The sequence below is a fragment of the Asparagus officinalis genome, chromosome 4, assembly GCF_001876935.1.
Source record: "Asparagus officinalis chromosome 4, Aspof.V1, whole genome shotgun sequence".
Classification (NCBI taxonomy): domain Eukaryota; kingdom Viridiplantae; phylum Streptophyta; class Magnoliopsida; order Asparagales; family Asparagaceae; genus Asparagus; species Asparagus officinalis.
In genome coordinates, this window is record NC_033797.1 from 99,273,356 (window position 1) to 99,289,023 (window position 15,668).

General features: G+C 35.9%; 1 protein-coding gene across 1 annotated transcript in view; it reads left to right on the top strand.

The window, feature by feature from the left end:
• LOC109837896 (increased DNA methylation 1-like) overlaps positions 782-15,668 on the top strand; it is a 21,318-nt gene continuing 6,431 nt past the window's right edge. Inside the window, exons 1-4 of the mRNA XM_020406275.1 lie at positions 782-4,514; positions 6,814-6,934; positions 8,981-9,066; positions 11,921-12,162. Of these exons, the coding sequence (XP_020261864.1) occupies positions 1,686-4,514; positions 6,814-6,934; positions 8,981-9,066; positions 11,921-12,162 (3,278 nt within the window). The 5' untranslated portion in view covers positions 782-1,685. The remainder of the gene's footprint in view (positions 4,515-6,813; positions 6,935-8,980; positions 9,067-11,920; positions 12,163-15,668) is intronic.

A 15,668-nucleotide genomic window follows, 5' to 3' on the forward strand; every position in this document is an offset into this window, starting at 1 on the left:
TAAAATATTAATATATGTTATATTTTATATATCATGTCATATATTTATAATATAATTGCATGTATTAGTTAAGTAATATAAAAATATTTTAAAATTATCTCAATTACCTTCAAAGTTGAACAATATTGTTCCAATATGGAGGATGGAGTAAATTTTTACTATTGAGACAAAATTTTTGTATATGAGTGGGGTAATTTTATCCCAAGTAGTGTAATTGTCTCACTAGTGTTCCAAAAAACCAATAACACAAAAAGATATTATCCTTGTTCCATTGTCCCAATGAATAACACTATGAAATAGAATCACCAAAATTATCTCATTATCCCCAAAATATCCCAACCAATAACCCCCTTTAGCCATTATTTTACTTGCTCGTATTTAAATTGGATTCTACTATTGCAACTCCACCTTGAGATATGAAATGGATTAGATGGCAATTACACTACAAACCAATTCATCATGCATCATAATATGGAAGTTCATGTTAAGCCCTAACCTCTCAAATTACACTACAATGCAATACCTAATCATGATTAGTGTTTAACTTCTAACGTTACTTAATCCCCTTCATTAATGCATTTTCAAAAATGCCACAAAATACTCCCGTTTTATTCCAAACAAAAGCTAGGAAACTGACAAATTCAGTTGCCAATGATGCCACGGGTTCACGTTGGAAGCACCTCACCTTAAAAAAAAACGGAAGTAAGAAAATAAGGACAAAAATCTATTCAACCCTCCAAAATCTTTCTTATCCTAAAAATTAATGCTTGTCTTTGTTTATTTCCAATTTAATTCATTTCTCGTAGTTCTTTGAACCCTTTTCTTTTTTTGAGTTTAACATGTGGCACTTTTAACCCCACTCTCACCTGCTAATGGCAGAACCGCCCTTGCATAAAACAAAGCGCGACGAAGGCGAAGCTCGCTCGCTCTCTGCCTCTCTCCTGCCCCCCCAAACTGAAAATCCCCTAAAATTTGAGCCATTACTAGGGATTCTGTTCGTTGGGAGCACGGAATTCGAAGCTGAAGGAGGTGAGCCTGCAGATCGCAGGAGCCCCAGTGTCTGCAGGAGATAAGTTGATTTCTTCTGCTCTCTGTCCCCCCCTTTCATTTGATGGCTAATTGTTGGGTAGAATTGCATTTTTTTTTAGAGGGTTCAGCTTGGTTGTGAGAATTGGGGGAGTTTTTGCAGAAAAGATTGGATTTTGCGGTGAATGTGGTTGGTTTTCATTTGGGATTTTTGTTTTTTGCTTCTTTGTTGGGTCAATTGTGCCATTTTTAGGTCGCAGAGTTCCAATTTGGCGTCAGTTTCATGGGTGAGTTGGGATTGAGAGTGTAGAATTAGGATTTTTCTCTAGCTGGTTGAGATCTCTGGTTCAAATTTTTTTTCCAACTTCCATTTAGGATTTTACTGTAATTGGGGTTGGGTTGCTGGGTAGCAGATTCTGCAGATTTTTTTTTTTCCTTCCAGAAACTGAATTCTCAAAATTAGTTTTTTTAACCCCCACAGAAATGAACTTTGGGGGTTTCTCTTTGGTCTCTATTGTGGGGTCATTCTCCATTTTCACTTGATTAAGGGCATGCATGAGCTGGAAAATTAGCTATAGGGAGTGCTTTTGCCCATTTGGCATGGTTTGATGGATCCTACGACTTTCAATTTCGAAGAGTGAGGAGTAGTTCCTTAGAAGATGGTGGATTCAAGCGAGAACAATGCTGAAAATGGTGTTGTGGATGGAGTAGCTCTGAGACTGTTGTTTGGGGAAGAGTTTAGGGACTTAGTTGAAGGTGAATTAGATGCCTCAAAAGAAAATCAAGTTTTTGAGGTTGTCTTCGATGGGACTGGCACTGATGATGCAGATACAGTTAAAGACACTGATGCTAAACCAGCAGTGGCCGCAGATTCTAGGGGTTCAATTCTGACAAGTAACTCTTCCATGAAAGATTTATTGAAGAAGGATTTTAAAGAGACAAATGATGTGGAGTCCTTTCAAGATAGTTCAGCTTATTCTGCTAGATCATTGGCTGAGAATGTTCTTGTGAAACGGGCAATGCCATCATCTACAGATCATTTGGGTGGAGAACAGAAGGATCCTCTTAGTGAATCAGTGTCATTTATGGTGGTTATAGATCGAGAGAAGATGGGTCCTGAACATTGTTACACTGCTGCTTATACTGAGCTACCTCCTCCGGAGACATCAGAAGTTATTTCAGACATGCCTATGGAGTCTGACAAAGAACCAGTACCATCCCATGTAATTGAAACTTCGGAAATAGATGCTACTGGGAATACAGACACTGGGTTGGTTTTAAACAGCAAATGCAGAGTTCAACAAGTAAAAGATGCGGAGGTAGTTATGGAAGGTAAATCTGTCACCTCTCCAGGTTCCCAAGAGAGTGTAGATTCAGTGCTTCTGGGAACAGGTGCAAATATTGCACCTAAAGAAACGTGTGCTGCAATTATTTGTTCAAAACAAACAGCAGAGGGACCCGGAACCTTAGGAACTGTTGATGCTGCTCCAAAGTTAAAGAGGACTCTAAAAAGGGAGCTGCCCTGCCTCCTTGAATCATATGCACATCGTCTTCTTATAGATGCAGGTTTTGAAATTCGGCATCGCCGACGGATTGACAGAGAAAGGCCGGCTTATTTTTTCGTTAACACCGAAGAAGGGTTCTCTAACAAAGCACTCACTGTCGCTTGGAAGGCATGCGGCAAGAAATTATTGACTTCCGCATTAGACTTGGAACGAGATGAACAGGGAAGAGAGTGGTGGGATGTTGATAGATTTTGGAGGGATATGAAAGATGCAATGGCCTACATTGATAATGGGGCTCATCGTCAGGAAAGCTCATTGTCTCTTCTACAAAGATGGAAGCTCCTTGATCCTTTTATGGCCGTAGTGTGGATTGATAAAAAATTAGGTGTTTTGCGGAAAGGAAAGGGTTTAAAAGCCATGAACAGCACAACATTGGTTCTGGACGGGAGTAGGAAGCCAATATTGGCAGAAATGGTCATGGATGGAGGTGAAAACAGTGCTGCAGAAATTAGTTCATGTTTGGGCAGAAGTTTTGGAAGATGTATTGTGAATGACTTGCACATGGGATCCACGGATTCAGGGAGTCGGCGAAAGAGATCAAAATTGTCAAGTAAATCGACGTCCATGGAGAATGTTCCAGATTTTCCAAACTTCGGTCCTAATGAAAATGAAATTCTCCACAGTAAGGAGATTCCGTGTTTAAGTGCAAATTATAGTCGTGGCCAAATTAACATGCATTCAGAGAAACAGTGTCCTGGTGATCAGGCTAGTCATCCTGAGGGGGAAATTGCTTCTAGCACAGATGATAACCAGGGAATCAGTTCGCATCCCCAAGAAGGCACCAATATTATTGGAAAGATGGTGCTTGCTGAGAAAACAAAATCAAAATCCAAGCGAGCAGCTTCTGCGCTGGCAGATGGTTCTGCCAAAAAGGCACGTAAGAAGTCCAAGAAAATATCGGAAATTGGAGCAAATGAAGAAATTGGCGAGGTCATGTATGTGAAGGATGACCAAGGATATACTTTGTTGGAAGAAGATATGGAGCACCACAAATCATCGAAGGTTGAATGTAAAGCAAATAGGTCAACTTTCAATGCTGCCAATCCTACGAGCTCAAAGAAGCACAAAATGGCAGCTGAGTTCAACATGGAAAGTGACCAGCATGTTGATCCCAATATTACAGCTTTTGAAGATAGTGGAAACATGCACAAAGAATCCAACTGTGAGGGTAGACATGATGAACTTTGGAGTACTACTGGAGGCATGTCTCCTGAACCTGGAAGCAACCAGGAGCTTGTCAAGGCTAACAAGTCTGGAGTTAAAAAGAAAAGTGAACAGAAGAAGTTCAAGTTAGGCCCCATTAAGGATGATGACCTTCTGATTTCTGCTATTATAAAAAAGAAAGGTAATGGCTCTTTTCGTAAAAAGTTTTCTCCAAAAATGGAGCCCTTTCAGTTAGAAGCACTGAGGAAGCTTAATAGTCAGAAAGGAAGATGCAAGTTGCTTCCTCGAGCTCTTAGAAAAGGTGGGAACCACTGTTTGGATGGGAGACGAATCACCTTGGAGACAAGGACAGCGCTGTGCTGGTTGGTTGAGATGGGTGCTTTATCTCTGAAAGATATAGTTCAATACCGGAATCCAAAAAACAATGCAGTGCTGAAGTATGGTCGGGTGACTAAGGATGGGATTCTTTGTGGATGCTGCACGAATATCTTTTCTATATCTGAATTTAAGGCCCATGCTGGTTTAAAGCAACATAGATCTTCTTTAAATCTTCTATTGCAGTCTGGCAAATCATACATTGAATGTCAACTCAAGGCTTGGTCTACTGAATTCATGAAGAGGAAAGGTAATTTACTATTTACAGGAGCTGATGAAAAAGATGGAAATGATGATACTTGTGGAATTTGCGGTGATGGAGGTGACTTAATATGTTGTGACAACTGCCCTTCTACTTATCATCAAACATGTTTGTCTGTTCAGGTATGTTACTAGTCAAGATCTGTGGTTTCTTCTACATGCTTTAGTTACTTCTCTGCTAACTGTCTCTGTGTGTCCTCAATAGTTTTTCATCACTATATCAAGCAACATCTGTTTAACAAGCGCTCTTGTTGGCATACAAATGCATCATGCTGCTGTCAGTTGAAATGTAGTTGCTTTTTCTCCCTATGACAAAGAGAAGAAGCAACACATGAATGTTCTAATTTATGGCTATTCTTCTTTCATCACAAAGAATAGAGAATTCATACAAGTGTTGTATGATCCATTTTCAATCCATGTTATTGGATTCTAATAATTTAGGGAAGGAAAGAAAATGCATAAAACTATTATAACGAGTTCATTCCTCTTGTGACATGTCAATCCATGACACGTCATAACACATTACAATGCGATGAAACCTAATAACCATTGCATGTAGTTGATTTTGCATTCATCAAGCTGGAATACCTGAATTGTAAGAGTAAGTAACCACATAGTGAGGTTCATATTTCCCTTGTATTTGAGTCTGTCTTCTAAGAGTAGTTCTACTTAGATATGAGGACAAAGGCTAGATGTATGACATTGTTTGTTCAGTGAACTTGGGGTTTGGGAGGGCTACTTCATGTGCAAGACAGAATTTCACAGGAATAATATTTTAATTTAGAGAAATAAAATGTTTCTAAAATTTTATTTCTCTTTTGAAGGACTAGGCTAGTGAATTTTCCATCCCATTTTGAGGCTTGGTTTGAGTTACCTTCATTAGAACTCAAATACAGTAAGTCAAGTCAAATTGAGGAAAATTTTATGTTTATAGTAGCCATGGATTTAAATGTGAATAACTTGAGATTTGACATGTTAAATATGCTAACAATATTAGGTCAAGTTATTATGACCTGAAAATGAAAATCTGGGGATGTTAGTTTCTTTCTTTCATTTATCACTTAAATTATAGTTTTTAGCAGTTGGATTTGTATCTCTAGGTTGACAGTTAGAGAAACTCTGGGTAGGGTAAGGCCGCCTTAATGTAAATTCCCAGAAAATGCAATACTTTTTTGGTTTTTTCCTCTTCTTCTTTATGTGCTTGATATAAATTGACTTCTTTAGTTCCACACATAAGTAGCATAGATAGACATAGAGCAAGCCTATCAAGGTCTTATCTCATTGGAAGAAGTTATGTTTCTACCTAGAATAGGAAGACGTCCTAATCTACTTCTGATTAAAATCAATCTTAGTTTAGTTAGAACTAAATTAGTTTATTATGAGTGTTATAATTTATTTTGAAACCCTACTTTAGTTAGGAACTTAGGATCAATTCGTTCGATTAGGAAAAATTTTAATTTGTTCGATTAGGTAAATTTTAATTTGTTTTCTTTGATTTTAATTAAGTAATAACTAGGATGAGTTCTAGTTTTACTTCAATTTAGACTGTGATCTATATATACACATTATTTTATCACTTTTTTTGGATTTGATTAATTGGTGATTTTGTGAAAATGCATGTGAAGTGCTCGATTTAGCATGAAGTGGAACGCTAACCCTATCTTCTTTTGTGCCGCTGGAACTGCTTCCCCTTTCCTATATTATTTATTTTCCCTTATCTTCTTCAAACCTGGTCCATGTTCTCTTTCTCGTGATCTAGATTTTTAGTCAAATTTGAGATTATATAGTCTGTGACTCTGCAATAACCATACAGCAAGTGACATTTAACGCCTCATATTTGGAAATCTTTTCCTGGTTATAAAGACAACTAGTCAGAAAGCATTCATAATAATGTCATGACACAAGTTTGAAGTGTACATGGCACACTGATGTCTCTGTTGATGTTAGAAGAGATGTTCCCCCTGAGGTAAGGGAGCAAGGCTATTGGTCATTCATCTCTAGGGTAAAACATCTGAATCTAAATGAATGTACTAAAGTCCCGCTCATTGACATGGTTGAAGATATGTCAGGATTTGTTTTACAAAGTAGCAGCAAATTAGACCTATTACTTATAGGGTGTATTATGTAATAGCGATTAATTTAATTGAGGGCATGACCCACACTACAGCTACTGGAAGAAAAGGATTCATGTAGCCAAACATAAATTTGGTATTTTGGCTTTTCTTATTATCGGCATCGTTGTATTCATAACAATTATTAGTGCTTTTTAGGATCCTACACATCTTTTTTACACATGTTAATATCTTAAGTTGCTGTTTACATGTATTAATGTCATGTTATAGTTAATTGCATTACTTTCTTGACTTAATTTTTATAGTTAATTAGAAAGTCGTTTCTGATTTTTTTTTCTCGTTGGAATCAGGAGCTACCAGAAGGCAACTGGTATTGTCCAAATTGCATTTGCGTGACATGCAGAGGTTTGGTGACGAAAGAGACTTCAAGCTCCTTGGCTACATTAGAATGTGCTCAGTGTGAAAATAAATGTAATCTTTTAGACCCTTTTACATAGTAGAGTTTTGTCTCAAGGACATCTTTGTAGTTAAAAGCAGTTTTACCTTTGCTAGAACATAGTTTTACTTTAAGGTACAACAAGCAAAATAGACCTGTCCGATGCCGCAACACTAGTGTGAAAACAACCAGAAAATGATTTAATCATTTGGTTAAAAGCATTGTTGTCAATGCGCGAGGCGCAATGCGGGGCGCAAAGCATCTTTACGCGCACATGCGCAATACGCAACGCGATGCGCGCGCCCAAGTGATGCGAGGCGCACACCACACACATAATATTTCAATATATGTAATCAAGTGCGAAAGAACATGTTTTTAGAATTTACATGAAAAATATCATGATAAATAATATCTTACTACAAAATTACAATATACTGTCTTAATTTCTAATGCTAACACCCAACATAGTAGCAAATTTCATAAATTTTCAAATCAAATGTTAAATCAAGACTAATATCCAAACAAAGGATTAGTAATGGTCCTCAATTGAAGGTTATTAAAAAGGCCTAATGGATTTATTTTGCTCTTTGGGATATGGAATATCAAGTATAAAGACTCGATTGAAATGTTAACAAACAAAACTATATGAGGAAATGTACTACATGCATCCTACACAAAGTACGGATGTACGCGAGGCGCAAAAGGCGCTGCTTCATCAGATGTAGGCGCTTCGCCACCGCCCCGCATCGTAAGGTGCAATGAGGCGCGTTCCTTTGAAAACACTGGTTAAAAGTACATTGTATATCTAGCAACCTATAGCAAGTAATCAAAAAATATAGGGACTTATACCATGCCAAATAGTTGAAATACAAAATGAGTTAAAAATTGTTTGGTTGAGTACTTTGTGTTAAAGAGTGACTTTGAAAGTGGATGGGTTTAAAAATAAATGGGTGTAAGCTTTGGGTTTATAGGGTAACAAAAACATTTTTGGTTCTAAGAGTAATTTGGAAGTGGGTGGGTTCAAAAGTAAATGAAGAAAAAATTGGATTTATAAGCAAAAAACCTTTTTCAAAGTACTTGAGTGTAAAAATCAATCGGAGTAGAAATTTAGGTCGAGTATTTTGGGTTGTGATTTTAATAGCGTCAGATAAATGGGGAAATGTAAAGAGTATTTTGGGTGCAAAAGTAAATGAGGAAAACTTCATGTACTTCGCGATGACACAACACTTGTATCAAATAAGAAAAAAAAGGTTTAAGTATTTTGTCTAAGAATACACTGTTTACTTAACCACTTAGAAAAGAAATTTAGCAAGTTAATGTGCAATATAATAACTAACATTCTATACCAAACCCTTGAAATACAAGTGAGATTAAACATAATTCATTCACGTATTTAAATCTAACAATGATTGGGGAAGTGGTGAGTGGGTTTAAAATAAAGAGAGGTAAGACTTTGGATTTATTGGCAAAAGACCAATTATATCGTGCCTCGTTATATTATTAAAGTTGATGAAAACTTTGGGCTAAATTCGGTTTGAAAGTTGTTGTAAAGTTAAGGAGCATTTTGGCTAAAGAGTGAGCTTTGAAGTTGATAGGCTTGAAAATAAATTGGTTTATAAGTTCGGGTTTACGGGCAAAATATCTTTATTTATACCTCTTGTACCTATTACTATAAAGCTAAACCTTTTCTTTAATTAAACTACTATAAAGTTAACCCTATTGAGTGCAGTGTAGCTATGAACAGTAGCTATAGTTCGTAGCTATAGTGGAAAGTGAAATAGGTTTAGTATATAGTATAATATAATTTTTGTATATTGTAAAAAATCGTACTCCATGACAAAAGATGGAGTGGAATAATGTTACTTGATGGAGTATTTCCTTTCGTAGAAGTTACAATTCTCTTGTATCTAACAGTTGTTTTATAACAGCAAGTGTCCCATATCTAGAATGTTGCTTGATAAAAACCTTAGGACAAAAATTTATAGTCTTGTTATTATCATGACAGCAAGTGTCCCATAGCTAGAATGTTGCTTCATAAAAGCCTTTGGACAAAAATTTATACTTTTTATTATCATGACTAGATCACAATGGTTGCATCTCAAGGAAAGTTGCAAATTGTGGGGAAATAGGCGCAAATACTTGGTTTTGTGGAGATAGTTGCAGGGAGGTATGTTTTTATAAGCATGATTTTAAAATTCTCTCTCTCTCTCTCTCTCTCTCTCTCTCTCTCTATATATATATATATATATATATATATATTATATATATATATATAAACTTATGTCAACTAAGTGGACATCCAGCAAACTTTCTATCCATTGATGATACATAGCGCGATCCATGCAAGATATGAAGAGACTTTTTATATATATATGAGTGGATAGAAAGTTGTGTGGACAAATGTCTCTTGTCCACTTAAGTTGACATAAGTTTACCTATATATATATATATATATATATATATTATATATATATATATGAGCAATATGGAGGAACTTAGTACAAGCACAAGTTTTTGTGCTTGGTAGTGAGGATGAGACACCCTCACTACCAAGCATAAATTTGCTGCTTGGTACTAATTTCCTACATTTTTCTCTATATGTGTGTGTATACGCATATACATAATAGAAAAGGGTTGGGGCAGGGGGGGGGGGCCGGGGGGGTAAATATCCATTTAAGTGACTGGTGCTCTTGTCACAACACTTTTTAACATTGATTTTGCTTTTGTGATTTGTGCTTGGTGTCCAATACACATCAAGAGACATATCTCATAGATAGCTGTTGATGTCCAACACAAATCTCAAAGAAAAATCAAGGGATTAATGGGGGGGGGGGGGGTGGGCGCAGAGCTCCAATCACTAAAGTGGACTCTCTCTCTCTAAAATATTGCTGTGTGTTGGCACTGTGTGGAAGTGATCCATTTCCTAGTGATATTGGATTTACCTACTTTAGGCAGGCATTTGGCTATCAAATCCTGCCTAAAGTAGGTAAATCCAATATTGCTGTGTGTGTGGAAGTGATCCACACACACAGTTTATGTTGTGTCTGTGTGGAAATGGATCTCTCTCTCTCTCTCTCTCTCTCTCTCTCTCTCTCTCTCTCTCTGTGTGTGTGTGTAAAATATTGTTGTGTGTGTGGAAGTGATCCATTTCCTAGTGATATTGGATTTACCTACTCTAGGCAGGATTTGATAGCAAATAGTACTATATGAGCATACAATGAAATCAAAGCCTCCACTCAGTTTAAGTTGGTCTTAAATTATTTACAGTATGTAAAATAGAAAATTACGTTATTTTATATTTTCTTGGGTATGAGTAAATTGAAGGCTGAAATAGCATGTTTTAGACCTTGCATCTAGCATTATTTATTAACAAAGCTTGATTTCTAAAGTTTTAACTGTGTATATCATGATCAAAATTTTGAAACAAATTTGTGTGCTCGAAGCCCTTGGATTCTTAATGACATGTGCCTCTTGTCCATTTATTTTGTGCCAACCTGATGCATGAATAAGAAACTTAAGAAACTAATTCACCTGATTTTTTTGTTTTAGACGTTAGATCAACTTGACCGAGTGGAGTTCCGATTTGATATCATTCCATGCATTTCAATGTGGGGATTCACTTTCAGATCCTTGTGGAAGTTGCCAATCTTGTCTCTCTACATACATCTGTATATGTGTATTGTATGTATAATTTACAAAGGAAGGGAATGGCTAGAGCTAAGATCTTACTTGTATTAGAAAAATCATTAGCTTAGCATATAAAAGTCTTTGTTGTTATAGGATTCAGTCATTATCATTGCCTTTTCCGTTTGTAATCTCTCTTTATGCTAGTTAATGTGGACCTTACTTATGAAATATGCTTTCCTTCTGAAAATTTTCTTCGTGGGCTTTCTACATATAGACGAAGTTTGTTATTGCCATCCTTAGGTTTCTGAATTGCAAATTACTTCAACTCCTTTAGATGGGCTTTGAGATTTATCTAACTTATATGTATACTCCACACTTAGTTCTTTGTAATAGGTAAAAACTAGGTGCGGTGAATTATCTACTAAGACATCTTTCTACTTATTTTATAGATGTTACTCAACAAATCTGCTGAAAGATATGCCTACCATTTTAATTATTTAGTTATTTGATACCAAATCGTATATTGTCTTGGCATCTTTCATAATAGTTTCCTTTTGTAATATCCTATTAATGATTCTTGCACATGTTATGCAAGTTGCATGTTTCCAACTTGATCAAAGCTTGTTAGATAATCTCTCACTTTCCTACTAAGTTATACTAGTGTGCATGCTTTGTAAAGCACAACCTCCTATTTTTTTAAGCACTGCATTTTGAACTTGTCTCCCTCTAAGTTTTAATACATTTGATTTGATTATTGTATGCTTAAAATTAGAAATCATATCTACTCCTCTATACTTAAAGAAGGATCCAAGTTTTAATATACTTGATTTAGAAATCATATCTACTCCTCTATACTTAAAAGAATGATCCAAGTTGATACAGTAATACTATAACATGAATAGTAACCTCAAGTATGGAGAAGCAGATTTGATTCAGTTTATGCTACAGTGTTTACTGTAGTAAGAATGGTAACTATGAGTTCAGAGGATCAGATTTGATCTACTGTGTTTTTTGTAGCATTACTGTAGTTGAACAGTATCTTTAGGTTCTCCTTTGAGTATAGAGGAGTAGATAACCTTCCATATTCTTGCCTATGCAGCATGTAGTTTTTTACAAGTAAAAGATGCTTGACCCGGTTCTATGATGCCTGTGGTTATAGAACAGTAGAAATCAATATAGAGATGCAAAACCTCTTGCTCTTCCATATTCGTAATTGAGAACAATTATCAAACAAGTGGCGCTTTGTACTTCTCGTAAGATATTTCTTGCATGTTATTTGTATTCTCTTTATCTGTTCAGTAGCTGGTTAACCTTGTTTTAATCTGTCCAGTACTCCTTGCTAAAATTTGTCTATGTTCTCATTGCAAGTTTTTGTTTTTTTTGGGTCCTATCAGGTTTTCTTGGGTTTGCGTTCACGTGTGGGAATGGTGAATTATATTGATGATGGATTCTCATGGACTATTCTAAGATGCAGTCACGAAAGTAAAAAAATTCACTCTGTGCAAAAAATTGCACTCATGGCTGAGTGCAACATAAAGCTAGCAATTGCTCTGAATCTTATGGAAGAGTGCTTTCTGCCAATGGTGGACCCAAGAACTGGCATAGACATGATACCACATGTCCTATACAATCTGGGGTCAGTTTGTCCATATTGGTTGTTGGTTTTGATTATAAGTTTTTTGGGAATACTATCGAGCTCTTTTGTGCGGAGTAATGTACCCATAGGTATTGAACTATAGGAGTAAATTGACAGTTAATAACTTTGTACTCCATGATTCTGATGTGACCTCAGTGATCTTTTCTTACTTTACGTATTCTGTTTACTTTGTATTTCCCCACCAGTTATAATGATTGTTTCTAGGTCATATTTGTTAAGCTATTAAGTTTTAGAATAAGATAGCAAAGATTTTATTCTTTAATAAAAATAATATTATGGTTTCAATAAGGGGTCTTGCAATTAGATAATTAATTATCCAGGTTAAAGCTATAGTGCTTAAAAACAGAAGATAATTGAAAACCACTAACAAAAGGGGTAATCATATTATTGGTTACATTACTTGTTCTAGTTTTTGCTTTGTTTATTTCTTTTAGTTGGTGTGCGCTGTGCACTGAAGGGAGTGTCATTAATGCAGCACAAATTAGCTTATCATGTTTCTTATTTCATATGTATAAGCCCTTCACTGTATGCACATTCTAACTTCTGCCCCCGCATCTCTCAGGACTGTGGTCAACATATGTTGGAAGTTTCATGTTATAGATGAACGTTGGTTGCCCTTATTGATGATCTGTATCATTCATACTTTTGATTAGACATACCTATGTATGCAGTCAAAGGAGGAGCACCTTGCGCATGGAGACGGGGTTTGAGTCATGACCTGTGGTCAAATATCTTGAATGAACTCTTGATTTGTGCACAATGTAACACAAATATGTAGGTACAAGTCATAGGCTATGGTTGGCTTGACTTGAGGCTATCTTTCAGTTAACTGTCACTTAACACTGAAATTCTGGGATGTATTACTTAATTAGAGCATTTATTTACTGCATGCCAAAAGCTATTTTTTATTGTAGGTCATATAACTAGTTTTGAACATGCCATGAAAGAGAACTTATTGGATTTTTGTAAACATTAACTCTTCACATTATAAGATATCCTATATCTGTTCCTTGTTCTCTTTTATGTAGTTAGTAATGCCTAAGTTGGTAGCGGAATTGGTCATTGCTGTAGGACATTTCAATAACTTTGAAGGTTTGAAATTGAGTTTCCGTAGGATTCGGATCTGATTGAAAGTTTCCATATGATTTGTTGAAGGGAGTGCTTGAAGACTAGTTTAGTTGTAGAAGGAATGTATAACTATTGAAAAGAGTTATCTGGAGAAATTGGTAGGATTGTTAGCATTTCTCTTCTTTTCTTTCGAAAATACTTGAACACTATGCAAACTAGTAACGATTCACTGGTTCAGATCCCCTTGTATAACAAGAGAGACAAACTCCTTACCTTCAGCATATAGTGTCCCCTTTTGCATTTCTCATTCGCTTCGTGAAGTGTCTCTAGTTAAATAGTAATGGGGTAATTTAAATTTCAAGCTCAGTTGTATTAAAGGAGGAGAGTCAAAAAGTTTAGATACTGGATTTGTTATAGAGTCAATTCTTAGCAGGTCAGTGTCTACTGCAAATATGGTAAAGGAAAAGGAAATATTTCTTCTTTAGGATAGGAAAGTTTTCCACAATCCCTTTTCCCTCTTTATCATTCACTGTACAGGGGAAAAAAAGCAAGATTCAAGCAAGTGTTTCGACTATTACTTTCATGGAAATATTTTCTTTTCTAATTGATGTGGGACTGGTAGAAAACCTTCCAAAGGTGTTCTATGGTCTTGGGAAACTATTTAACAATTACTACTTTCAAGAGAACCCAAATGTGAGACATCAACTTTGTGAACTGTAATATCTAAACTTTATGCATGCAAGGAAGGTCACCATTAGTTGCAATATTTAATCTTCTGATTAGTAAAAGACTAAAAGTTTATACTAAAAGGAGACTCTGAATGCATTAAAGCTTATAATAGTATCAAGATTTAGCAGGAACTATATGAATCAAGAGCTGTTGGCGTAAAGTCCGAAAGTGTATATGTTGATTGTTAATAAGTGTAGGTTAAGGTTATTTGTTGATTTTGTCTTGCTGCATAATGAATGGAATGATGACTTGATTATAAACATCTGCATCATGCGTTTAAGGTACATGATTACGCCTTAGAAGTATACGCATGAAATTTGTTCAGATCACTGTGTATTTATGTGGACACATAGCGAAAATTGATGTCTGTCAGAGGGTATGTGTCAAATTAGGTTTTCGAATTATCCATGCGATTATATTAGGCAAAAATTTTATCTAGAAGGCTATGTGTCCCAAATTAACTACTCATGCAGCTTCGTTATAGATACCAGTAGAGTTCAGTTTCGTGTGATTTTGTTTCTTTTGTAAAATGGTGCATTACCAGTGTTTGTGCTGCAAAAGTACTTTTGCCCTCCCCAAGTGCAAGTGTTTGTGCTGCAAATGCCCCCTTTGGGCAACTTTTGTCACACTTCTCTTAAGGTGTAAAAAAATGAAAAATAAAAATTGACTCAAACAGCTGCAAAACTATCTACTTTCAAATGGGCTTGCAGATCTGTCCACTTACTGCAAATCCGACATGCTCCATTAGGAGTGTTCATGTAAAGAAGAACTAGGAGTTTGTGTGCAAAGTGGAAACTTTCAAACTATAGAAGGATGTTTATACATAATATAGTATTTTAAAGGGTATACATTCATAAAATCAGAATGTTGATGGCACATAGTAATATTTAAGACGCTCGCTACTTCTTTTAAGTGGTAACTGTTGCACTGGACAGTAATCCAACCCCCAATTTGCCTATTTCTAGGAGTTAATATTCTAAATAGATTACATGTTTGGTCAAGTTATCGTGCCACTTGAGTATGAATTAAACTGTGAACTTCCTAATTTTGTCTCTCTTCATCTTTTGCTTCTGTTGATTGGGTCATTAGATTGTTTTTCAGATTTGCACAAGCATGTTGTTAATAGTCTGTGTGATTTTATACATGCATTTATTTCATTATAAGGAGAGCGCACATGTGCAAATCTGACTTCAATAGCTAGAAACTGCTTCCCTTTGAGTGTATATGTATGCATGCGTGCGTGCATGCGTGTATATATATTGCTATATTGTATGTATGTATGTATATGTATGTATGTATACTGTATACATGTGTATACAAGGTAATGGAGATGTGTTCCCTATATGCGTGTGTTTGCGAGGGCAGGTACATTTGTGTGTGTGTGCTTTTTGTTTGTCAAGTATGTGCATAGGGTGTGGTTCCACGTGTGTTATTATGTGTACATTTGTGTGTGTGTGTGTGTGTGTGTTTGAGGATGTATGTGTATGTACATGGCTGAATTTGTTCTGTAACCTTATTCTGACTTGGATTTACCACAGCTACTCCCTAAATTTTCATTTGTCTTCACCCCTGCAATATAACTAGGGTGTATACAAAAAGTCATATTATAGAATTCTTCCTAAATCCGTTGTAAAAAGATTTACACGAAAAAATGTATTTGGTTAATGTTTCCCGATAATCAATGGCGC